This window comes from Plodia interpunctella, chromosome 11 (assembly GCF_027563975.2).
Source record: "Plodia interpunctella isolate USDA-ARS_2022_Savannah chromosome 11, ilPloInte3.2, whole genome shotgun sequence".
NCBI classification, from domain to species: Eukaryota; Metazoa; Arthropoda; class Insecta; order Lepidoptera; family Pyralidae; genus Plodia; species Plodia interpunctella.
In genome coordinates, this window is record NC_071304.1 from 4,693,583 (window position 1) to 4,705,645 (window position 12,063).

Below are 12,063 nucleotides of genomic sequence, written 5' to 3' on the forward strand. Positions count from 1 at the left end.
TACTTGGTTTTTCATTATAGGAAAAGAATAATAGACATAGAAATTAAATCAAAACATGTAATTTAGCGCTAAATAAATTAGCATTAGTGGTTACATTCACGTTGGAGTGTACAACTTTGCTGTCTGATGAACATCCTTGGTTCGGATGTTGCTGGCAGGTTTCCTGAAAATAAAAGTTTCTTTGTAAGTTTTCTATACGAAGATCGCATTTCACACGAACTAATTAATTCAGTAACTATACTTAGTGCTCAAGTTATGTAAAGTAAGTTTTTTTCTTTAAAATCTTATTAGGTAAACAATCTTACCATGTATTTCTATGATTTTACAGCAATATGAATAAAAATAGACTTTTTATTTAATAAATATATTTACTTTAGAATTTAATTACATTGGATTTGAACAAATATTTGATTTATTTTCAACAAAATTCACTAATAATTACTGTGAAGATTGTTCATATGTTACGATTCGTAAGAATAAAAAAGCAGACTGTAGAATACCGTAAACATTTTAGATGACATCCTATTGAGGAATCCCTTGATGAAGACAGCGGCCTCGTCACCACACGTCTTTTGCACGATTTGCTCAGAACACGTCAGGTACTTTTGGTATGAACTGAAATGACGAAACACCACTGGTATAGAGGTATATCCCAACTAATATTACGAGTATAAATGCGAAAGTAAGTTTGTCAGACAGAACCAAGAGTCGCGAAACTCTAATGCCACTTTTAGCTAGATAGTGGCTTTGCGGCACTTTGAGGCTTATTTAATTTTCTGTGCATACATTATGCTACGGGAGGTCGACAGGGTCAGTGCTAGTAATTCTTGCATTAATGGCCGCGTAACATTTTCAGTTCGCAGCGCATCAGGCCCTGATCAGCCATTATGCTTTTACCAGAATACTTACCAGCAGATGGTCTTCACGCTATCTTCGTTACTTTGGTCAGTTTTCTGTTGCTGGTCGAACGACGACACGGTATCTTCGTATGTCTTACTACAGGTTCCATACTCGGCCCTCACAGACTTGATACAACTGGCATGGCGCAGGTACTCGTCCTGGTAAGACCCCCTGGTGCAGAGATCGTGGACCACCTCAGTTACACCGGACTGTATCCTCCTAACAATAATCTGTTCATATTTTTCCAAACATACTTGAATGTAGTTTTCTATGCAGTCGATACTGGTATGGAGGTCTCTGGAACAATGAAACGCAAATTTGTTTTCTAGGTGCATTGATGGTTAGTAAAGTAATATCGCTTTGGCGGCACCAGAGATGGGTTTACACTGGGCAAAGACGTTTACGCTTGAGTCTAAAGACTAAACCCGTCCCTGTTTTGGCACTAAATATAAACATATTTATAGAACTTACACACAACTTTTGTTGAGCTCTTCCTGTGTGAGTGCAATTGGGGTATCTGGGGATCTGGAGCATTTCTTCAGTTCCTCAACTCGGTTGCAGTTCTTGGTTGCATCTGGTCAAAGAAATATTTTGCTAAGGCATTCTCTGTTTACCCAAAGGTTGACTGTTAGATAATGCTTTTAGCATTAAGCCCGCCCATTGTACTATTACAAATTGTATTGTTGTGCAATAAAGCTTTAATAAATAAATATAAATAGATAATCCGCTGTTTAGGCTTAGTTTCATGGATTTGTTATCGTACCTATTTATAACAATATTTAGAAATAATCTAAGCGATTTGTTTTCTTGCATTAATCGCACTAATGACATGACTTTAACGCTCTTGGTTAATCCTGAAGGTTATCTGCAAGGGGTCGTATCGTCTCAAATAATCTTGGCAAAATAGCAAAATATCTAGGTTTAAATCGATATGTAAGTACCTAATTGACTGTTGATTATTTTTTGTTAGTTTATATTACTAGGTATTATTGCCTACTAAGTATGTGGCTTACGTTGCCTACAGTCTTTTGCCTCATTGAAATGTATAATGAACATGACACGTTTTAAAAAATCCAGACCCTGTAATAAGAACAAGCCAAGCCAAGAAAGTTGTTCTAAGTAGGTAGGTACACCATATTCAGCGGCTCGAAAAGGGCACGTTATAGTTATAATACAATCCCATCTATAGGGTTCAGGGATTAATAAAATAAGTTTTATTACCACGTAATATGTAGGTACACACCATGCAACCGACGCACACTCGGATCCAGTCAATGGCCGAATGACGTGCCTGACGCATGCGCGCGTACACTACATCCCTTCTTTATTTATTTTTTAAAATGTAACTTAAAGTTCATACAATCGACATTGTTAACAAAATTAAATTATAGAACAACCATATTTTAAAATAATCATTAGGCATTACAATTATTTAAACATGGCGATTACAAACTATTTATTAACAACTTCATTATTACTATTTTGATCCACAACAGTCCACGTATCATTCACTTTTTTTAAGTGGACGATGTTACGGCGGTATTCTTTGCCGGTTTCCTCGTTCCTCACCGTAACGTCACCACCATTGACATTAGTAACACAGTGCTCGACTGGGCTGAAATTTGTAGTTAATTTATTTTCTTTTATTATATTTTTTACCAAAACTTTCTCACCAATTTCTAAACTATTCTCTGCGGCTTTTCTTTTCCTATCGCTGTAATCTTTCCCTTTTTCCTTCATTTCTGCATCTCTATCTCTAATTTCTGTATCTCTTGTCCTATATTCTATATCAGGTGCAGTAGGAATTTTGTCACGGAATTGACGTTTAAAAAATAATTCTGAAGGTGATTTTCCTGTAACTGAATGTGGGGTACTATTATACATCATTAAATATCTAAAAATTTCTTCCTTCCAATTCTTTTCCTCTGCCTGGCTTATCTTGAGTCTTTTCAAAACATCTCTATTTTGCCTTTCGACTTCTCCATTCATTTGTGGCCAATATGGAATTGTGTTATAGATAATAATGCCACATTCTATACAGTAATTTTTAAATTCTTCGCTCGAAAACTGACTCCCGTTGTCGCAAGTCAGCGTTGCCGGATAGCCTAACCTAGAAAAAATTTCTTTCAGTACTTTAATTGTATCACCGGTAGTAATACTTCGCATTACTTTTATCTCCTTGTATCTACTGTAATAGTCGACAAGTATCAGTAAATAGTCACGACTAGGAAGGGGGCCTAAAAAGTCAACCGCTACATCGACCCATGGTTCATCAGGAAGTACTCGTCTCTTCATTGGATGTGGTGGAGTAGGATTTGAAACGAGTGTACAACCTCGACAAGATTTTACTACACATTCAACATCTTTATCGATTCTAGGCCACCACACCTTTGTTCGGAGACGGGCCTTCATGGCAACTATTCCAGGATGCCCTTCATGGGCTGCCTCTAAAACCTTCTGACGGAGATTATTAGGAATGACTATTCTAGTACCTCGCAGTAAAATTTCATCATTAAAACAAAGTTCACTTTGAATTATTTTATAATTACCAATAGATTCATGCCAAATGTTACTAGAAATACCATTCCTAACTTTTAAAATTTCATCATCTGTTGCAGAAGATTCTTTAATTTTATTTAGCGGTATTGCTACAGGTCTACTATAATCAATTATTTGGTTTATATAATTTTCACTATCAAATGGTTGGGCCTCGGTAGAATTACAAAGTCTAGAAATAGTATCAGCTATATTAGATCTACCCGGTCGGTAGATAATTTTATACCTATAACCTTGTAGTCTTAGTACCCACCGTTCGATTCTAGCACAAGGCTTTGATGTGCGTCCAAATATTGTTTCCAATGGTTTGTGATCACTTATGAGCTCAAAATTTTTACCAAATAAGTAAATTTTGAAATGTTCTACCGCCCAAACTAATGCTAATGCTTCTTTTTCTGTTTGGCAGTATCTTTTTTCACAATTCGTAAGAGATTTATGGCCATAAGCAATAACTCTTGGGCCATTTTCACCAATTTGAACCAGTACGGCACCCAAACCTACAGGTGAAGCATCCGCAATAACTTGTGTTCTATCAGAAGCATCATAGTAGCCTAAACTATGTATGTTGGACAAGCTATATTTTAAAGACTTAAATGCCTTCACCTGCTCAGATGTCCAATGTCTTTCTATGTTTGCGTTCTTTCCTAATCCCAGTCGCAATAATGCTCGTAAAGGTTCCGTAAGGGTTGCTAAATTAGGTATCCATTTTCCTACAAAATTAACTAACCCAAGGAAACTTTGAATCTCTGCGGTAGTATTTGGTTCTCTACTAGATTGGATAGCTGTTAAATATTTTTTGAGGGGTTTAACTCCGTTAGCTGAAAGTTCGTGACCGAGAAATTCAATTTTTTTCGTTTTAAAAATACATTTATTTTCATTTAATAGAACGTCTTTATCTTTTAGGACTTGCAACACCTTGCGTAACCTTTGATCATGTTCTAGTTCTGTTGAACCATAGATAATTATGTCATCTATAAAATTAAAGGTACCGTCACAACCGAGCAATAACTTTTCTAAGATTTTCTGAAACATCTCTGGGGCACACGATATGCCAAACATCAACCTCTTATACCTAAATAAACCCTTGCTAGTACTGAACGTCGTAATATATCTACAGTCGTCTTCAATTTCTAGTTGGTGAAAAGCATTTTTTATGTCAAGTTTCGAAAAGTATTGTGCCTTGCGAAAATTCGGTAATAGTTGGTTCATAGTCGGGAGCGGGTGGTTTTCTCTAATTATGGCTTCATTCGCTCGTCTCATATCAACGCAAATCCTTACCTCACCATTCTCTTTGAGTACAGGGACCATTGGAGACACCCACTTAGTTGGTTCATTTACTTCTTCGATGATGTCAGCATCTTTTAGTTCTTGCAATTTTTTGTCAACTCTCTCTTCCAACGGAATTGGAACTCTTCTATACGGCTGGATGACAGGTTTTATATTTTTATCAATCGGAATCTGGACAGTTACCCCTTTGAACTTTGGGAAGACTACTTCCGAAGTCAAATTGGCCTGAACAGCGTTAATTTGAAGACCAATTCGGAGAACTCCTAGTTGTATGGCAGTAGATTTTCCTAATAAATCGCGTGTGCCATTTTTAATAACATACAAAGTAGAAGTTATGCATTTACTGTTGGTCGAAATGTTCGCGTCAAATGCACCTATTATTTCCAATGGATCTTTACTGCCATAAGGTACTAGTATTTTGTCTGGTTTCTTATTCATATTAGATACTTGAACCTTGTTATTTTTGAGGTATTGCCAGGTTTTATCGGTAATTACATTACATTTGCTGCCAGAATCTATCAACATTGCTACGCATATTCCACCTATTGTACACTGAATAGTTTCGTCCTCATCCAAGTGAAAAATATAGTCAATTTCAGAACGCCCATCCACTTTCTTCGAATCCAATTTAGGTTTTTTGGTTACCGTTTCTGACTTATTGTTTGTAAAACGTCGCTTCTTCGCAGTCCTACATTGTTCTTTGTAGTGGCCTATGAATCCACACTTTAGGCATCGTTTGTCTTTTGCAGGGCAATTCGTATCATTAGATGAGTGCCTCTTACTGCCACATCTGGAGCAGTCCGAGTCTGAAGATCGTGTTCCATAAGACAGTTTACTATTTACTTTCTTTGCGATGATCTTGTTAACTTCTACTTTATCAAACTGAGGATTTTCTATATTTTTAAATTGATCCAATTGTCTAGCTACCACTTCTAATGCATTGGCTTTTGAAATTACTTGGTCTAACGTTACAGAGTCTCCAATTTCTAATATCTTCTTCCTTAACTCCATTGATCTACACTTTTCTGTGATTTGATCGATCAAATGTTCGTCTTTGTCTTTGAACTGACATTTTTCAGCTTGTTCCCGTAGCTTTAATAAGAATCTCTCAAAATTTTCGTTTTCTTCTTGTTTCATCAGCCGAAATATGTATCTCTCATAAATTCGGCTTTGTTTTGGAGCGAAATATGAATTTAGCTTATCAATGGCTATTGCATAAACATCGACGTCAGTCTTGTCATCAACGTGTGCACCAGGAAGATTATAGTAAACCTCTTGAAGTGATAATCCTCCAATATGAAGAAGTGTTGCTCGTTTTTTTCCTGGTTTCTCAATATTAGCAGCCAAAAAGTAAATTTCAAGAGCTCTTTTCCATTTTTGCCAACGTAACCCAACTGATGCCGGATCGCCATTGCAGTCGAAATTATCTAGATTTGGCAATGATAGTGTTGAGGTACTTTGAGTCATTTTGAGGCTACCTGAAAGATGAAAGTGACACTCGATCATTTAAATGGTCGTCACATCTTTCGTGCGATTATTTTTTTTTAGCCATTTATTTTTTTGTGTGGCATGGCCCTTTTTTTTTATTGCGTAGCCATACCGTATTTTGTATGCGTGGCCATTGTAGGTTTTTTTTTTTTTTATTGCGTGGCCATTGTGGTTTTTTTTTTTTTTTTGCGTGGCCATTGTTTTTTTATTTTTATTGCGTGGCCATTTTTATTTTATTGCGTGGCCGTTTTTTTTTTTATTTATTATTATTGCGTGGCCATTTATTGTGCAGCATGGCCTTTTTTAATTTTTTATTGCATGGCCATATCGTTTTTGTGTACGTGGCCATTCAATTGGAACGTGGCTTTTCCTTTCATAGGGCAATGCCCTTTTTTTTTACATGGATTTTTTTTTTTTTACCTTTTTACACTACGTAAGTAAGATATGCGTATCGAAACTTTGTATTAATGTAATGACTGAATTTCAATGAAATGTGAAAAAAAAACAATTTTTTAAGTCATTAAGAGAATTCATGTAATTTTTTTTAATTGTACCTAAACCATCCAAATGTATTGTAACCATTTTTATGTGTATAATAACCTGATTTTATAATATTATTGAGTCTCTTTAAACTACGCTATAAATTTAACAACAATTAAAACAACAAGAATGTAGGCACCTAGTACTAGTAGGTACAAAACAAATATTCATATTCATAAATAGTCGGAGGAATAATATATCCTCCCTTTGTTTAATTCATAACTACTTATAAGTACATATTCACACACATATCTTCAAGGTATTTATTGTATTGCCTTTTTATTTGCAAATAGGTATCAATTTTACAACAAGCGAAGGTATTTGTTCACATTTCTGTCGAGCCATCTATTTACCAACTTATGATAAATTTAATTTCACTAGTCAAAGCACTTAGGTATTTAAAACAATAAAACATGCATTGTTAGCATATTAATAAAAGCAACAAAGCTATTATATGCAGCCATTTAAGAAATTATTTGCGTTAAATATACCTAATAAGTAGTATTATTGTTTTAGCTGTTTGTTTTAACAAAATGGCCGCTAATATTCGCTAGACGACAAAGCGTAAACATTATATTTTGTTATTTGCAGTTTCTCCCTTGCCCTTTTGATAATAAACTAGTTGTACTCACTTTTGACTCGTCGCCATATATAGGGTTCAGGGATTAATAAAATAAGTTTTATTACCACGTAATATGTAGGTACACACCATGCAACCGACGCACACTCGGATCCAGTCAATGGCCGAATGACGTGCCTGACGCATGCGCGCGTACACTACACCATCTATCAAAACAAAATCTCAAAGATAAAAGAAAGTAAGGTACTGCAAGAACCGTAAAAGAACATTAAATTGTTATATATTCATATTATAAGTTACAAAATCAACTGTGGCCGGCATGTCGCAACGCACTGATAAAAGTGGATTACGGTGTAACAACATACTGGTTCGTTTATTTTCCCATTCCCTCCACCCATCCAGCTTTCAGTTTTCAAATTCATAGGTACCAAACGAGCTACGACACTCCCTTTGTATTGCATGGGGGCATCGAAGCCTTCAAGAGAGGACGGGATCGAATCAAATCCCAACAAATTTTATTTTGGGGCTTCTCGGCAAAAAAATATCACGTAACTACTTTTTCCCGCTAAAACAGGCGAAAGTTGAAAATTTCAAATAAAACATGAATTTTCAGTAATAAAATAATAGCCAAACAATAGTGAATCTATGCGATTTGAATAAATCAATGTCGGTGTCTGCGTCGCGTGCGCGAGCGATTTTATGCACACGTTATACGTTGAGGATTTATTTAAATGTTGGGTTGGGATAGAATAACACACGCTGAGCCCTACATTTTTTGAAAAGATATACGTAGATACCTACTTACCTATTTTAAATACTCAATTTGAATATAGATATTATATTACACAAAATATTTACTATAGCTCAAATAATTCTACTTATTTAATTTTGTATTAACTTACCAGCTAAATTTATTATTAATATTAACGTGATAAAATAGCAAACGTTTAATTTACACATGATTCCACTTAATAGTTACTTATATATCTTTATAACCTTTGGTGGATGAAGTAGGATAGGAACTGAACTGACTGATGCTGAGCCTACAACCCAGACCACTCAGTGGCGTAGCGTGCCTTTGATGACCCTGTGTCAAAAATAGATGTGGGGCCCAAATGAAGAGTAAAAAGATTTCTTCTCATCAACTTTAACAAAACATTGCTCGACGTGGTTTGTCATTGTACATCATGGGTTGTTGCGGGATTTCCGCGATTGAGTTAAACGGAGGAATCCCGCAAAAACCGATGTAGGATGTTGCTAACTTTTGAGCACACGCCCCAAGAAACAACAGAATTATTGTCATTTTTTGTAGTGAAAACTATAGTATGAAACTATATTTTATATATTTTTTTCCCGGGTAGAACGAGATTATATCATCATCATCTGCAGCCCTCCGTGACCCACTGCTGGGCATAGGCCTCCTTCCGTCTCTGTCCTGGCCAACCATCTCTGTCCTGGGCCATCCCCATCCATTATATGAGTGTCGATATCATTTTACAAATTGTTGCGTATACATGTAGGGGACCCCTGTAGCCTGGGGGCCCCGTATCATTGACACGGCTGCTACTTAGCCTCTGCACTCTCACCCTGAAAAAAGATTAACAGTTTTACTTTAGATGCTGAAAATATTAATTCGAGAAAATTTGGATAGATGGCGCTAGTTTTAAATTTGCACGAATTTTTATTTATATAATAAAAATAATTGAATAATAGGCTAACTAAAGGGCTACAATAGGACAACTAAAGGGCTACATCTCAATAAAAAGCTCACACGGGCGTTGACGACAATTCTGGCGTTGCTGGCGACGTCTAAACTACAGAGCCTACAATTTTGAAAAAAAAAATACAAAATCTATATTTTGCTTTTTCAATGCGTGTGTTTTTCAATGCTTGAAGGTTACAGGAAAACCTATAAGAATTCTATAAATTAAACATAACCCTCTTCCGCGAGTTCGACACTCGTTTGACAGTTTTTTTTTATAAATAAAAGTTGGTAAAGGAAGGATATAAAATTACCATCTAATTTTATATCCTTCCGTTACCAACTAGTGAAATCATAAAACTATGAAAATTGACAATACCATAAACTTCTGCAGTATAGTGTAACATTAGTATGATGATAATATTTTCGCCCGTTTTATTTCAGGAGTAGGAATGAAAGACAAAAATAAAACAAATGATATAATTTAGCACTACATCAAATATAAATTTAACAATGTTTACATCAGCTGCTTTGTGAATTTTCTTTCTCATTTTTTATGGCTGGCTGAGTTTCTTGTACTGCTATGTCTGATGGGGGTGCAGTCAGGGTAAATATCACGGGAACACTAGATAACACGGGGTTACCATTTTTTTCTAGTAATCTTATCCAAGACAATAAGGAATCTCGGGATGACGTGCCTGGAAAAAAACATTGAATGTACTTCCTTTTCTACAAGGGTCTTATAATACCGCTATATTTATCGAAATGTTTTCGACTTCTATTTTTCTTTTGGGTTTGTTCGAAATGAATGTTTTTGGAAATCAACAAAATTCTTATTGTTTTCGATTATGAGCCATTTGGTAGTGCTAGTGTGCTTACATTTAGATACTGCATTCTAGCACCAGCATATAACATTCTTATTGATTTTCTATTACAGTTTTCACTGTCTATCAAATTTAAATACCATACCTGTGGCACATACAGATACTATTGTGCCATCATCTTGTTCATGTACTGTGCATTTTATTGTAGGAAGTTTTGTGCTCCCTATGACACCAGGTATACCGGATGGCTTCTCAATGTTTGATACATCTGGAAATAGTAATTAGCTGGCTATATGTAACAATTATTTATTCTTATTATAAAGAGGCTCCACAGACCTACTTTTGTTGTGGTTCAGTTTATTTCTGACCTATCATTTGATGGGTACTTAGATACTTGTAATCTTTCCAATATATTTTTTCAGTACTCAGAATCAGAAGTATTATATGAAGACTTACCATCTGGATCAGTGTCATCTTTGGGTTCAGGTCTTATTTTCCCAATGAGAAGAAAATAGTTGACTGTTTGGTCTCTCATGTACACAATGTAGGGTCCTTTCACTACCAGGGGTTCATCAACAGGTTGTTCTGCAAGTAACACCTGTTGAACTCCACTCTGTGCACTGACAATCCATGTTTTGTCTAGTGAAGCTTCTATATCTTCTGTCTGACAAATATAAAGGTAATTGACTAAATTAGTGTATATCTAAGCTTGTATTTCAAAGTCAAATTGCCACCTGCATGAATTAGTTATATTTCCGCGATGCGATTTCAAACTACTATATTTGCAAAAATATATTTAAATTATATTTCTTGAAATAATAACGCCTTAATTAATAATTAGCCTTCTGTTACTGAGCTTAGGTCAAGTTTAGAATGAAAAAAATCCTATAACATATCTCTGAGCTCAGTGTGCCTTTTGGCAAAGCTCAGTAACAGAGGGCTAATTAATTAATAAAGCACCTTACAAGAATTATATGTAAAAAAAGACTTATGTTTCACCTGCCAAACAGCGATTTTTGTGTCAGGATCAATAGATGTAATTCGTTCCACGGCAAGCTTGGCCAACTCAAGTGTGTCATCTGGCAATTTGTCAGGGAGGTACCAAGGGCTCAGGTTCTTAAACTTTGGCATCCAATACATCATCCTCCAGAACTTTCTCAGTGGTATCCCGCGACGACCAAATATATTCAGCAACATTTGTTCCATTTCTGTATCTGGCATTACACCTATTGGTAAAATAATGTTTTATATAAGACAAAAAAATAATAAATGTTACAGTTTACTAATACTACTACTTTAATACTTTATGTTGTAAATACTTTTATTCTTTTAGTATATATTGTTTTTTCTAATATCTGTCAAGTTATATTTTGCAATAAATAAATATTTTGTTAGATAAATGTTAATAGTAAATATCAAGCTCTGATGACAAACTTGAAATCATATGAAATCTAAAATAGGAAAGCTATGATTTTAAAAAATCTCATTAGAGCAAATAGAATCATGAGCTCTGGGGCACACAGCTATACCTATATAATAAAGTTTTAATGGATTAAATAAGATATCTACCTAATTAGGCAGATAAGGCAAGTTAAATAAAAGTTATACATACTATTGTCCTCCATTTGTTCAAGAAGATCTACTGCACATTGTTGCTGTTTTGGATAATGCATGAATTCTGATTGGAAAATATTCTGTGGTATGAATCTTCCCTTAGGCAACACTTCTACAAGTGCTTTATAAACTTCTAAATCTTTCTGAACACCGAATTCCTTCATTCTACCTAAAGCAGCATAAATAAATTCTACATGACCTCGCCTCCTAATATCATTTCCTTCGAACATTTTGATCACTTGAAGATAGGTCTCCTTGTTTTTTTTAACTTTAGTGGAAAATGGATCATACATTGCTACTCGTTTATCGGAACTTTCCCATCGTTTAAATAATACGCTTGTAGGTCTAAACTGACAAAATTTTTTAAATATTTTTGTAGCCATTTTAGGTTAGCTAAAATATTTATTTCACATATTAAATTCACAGATAACTTGTAAAACTTTTTCCATTGAACATAAGGAGCTTTTCATTTATAATTCACTAATAACACTGTGTATTTATTCCATTTAATTAAAATTAAATAGGTACATAACGAGAATAGGTTAAGATCCGATGACATTGACTGAACAGAA

The 12,063-nt window shown here is 35.0% G+C and overlaps 3 protein-coding genes across 3 annotated transcripts; all 3 read right to left on the minus strand.

Moving 5' to 3' along the window:
- Positions 1-41: 41 nt before the first annotated feature.
- LOC128673964 (uncharacterized) lies at positions 42-8,915 on the minus strand. Its single transcript, XM_053752156.2, has 5 exons — positions 8,254-8,915; positions 1,372-1,474; positions 910-1,197; positions 501-615; positions 42-163 (listed from the first exon to the last, which is right to left on the minus strand). Exons 1-5 carry the CDS (start codon positions 8,309-8,311, stop codon positions 44-46), a joined length of 684 nt encoding a protein of 227 aa, XP_053608131.1. The 5' UTR covers positions 8,312-8,915; the 3' UTR covers positions 42-43.
- LOC128673961 (uncharacterized) lies at positions 2,092-7,548 on the minus strand. Its single transcript, XM_053752152.2, has 2 exons — positions 4,735-7,548; positions 2,092-3,010 (listed from the first exon to the last, which is right to left on the minus strand). The coding sequence occupies exons 1-2, from the start codon at positions 6,247-6,249 to the stop codon at positions 2,948-2,950; spliced, it is 1,578 nt and encodes a 525-aa protein (XP_053608127.1). The 5' UTR covers positions 6,250-7,548; the 3' UTR covers positions 2,092-2,947.
- Positions 8,916-9,519: 604 nt separating the features above from the next.
- ECSIT lies at positions 9,520-12,059 on the minus strand. Its single transcript, XM_053752154.2, has 5 exons — positions 11,490-12,059; positions 10,877-11,103; positions 10,334-10,541; positions 10,023-10,145; positions 9,520-9,751 (listed from the first exon to the last, which is right to left on the minus strand). The coding sequence occupies exons 1-5, from the start codon at positions 11,872-11,874 to the stop codon at positions 9,576-9,578; spliced, it is 1,119 nt and encodes a 372-aa protein (XP_053608129.1). The 5' UTR covers positions 11,875-12,059; the 3' UTR covers positions 9,520-9,575.
- Positions 12,060-12,063: the final 4 nt, after the last annotated feature.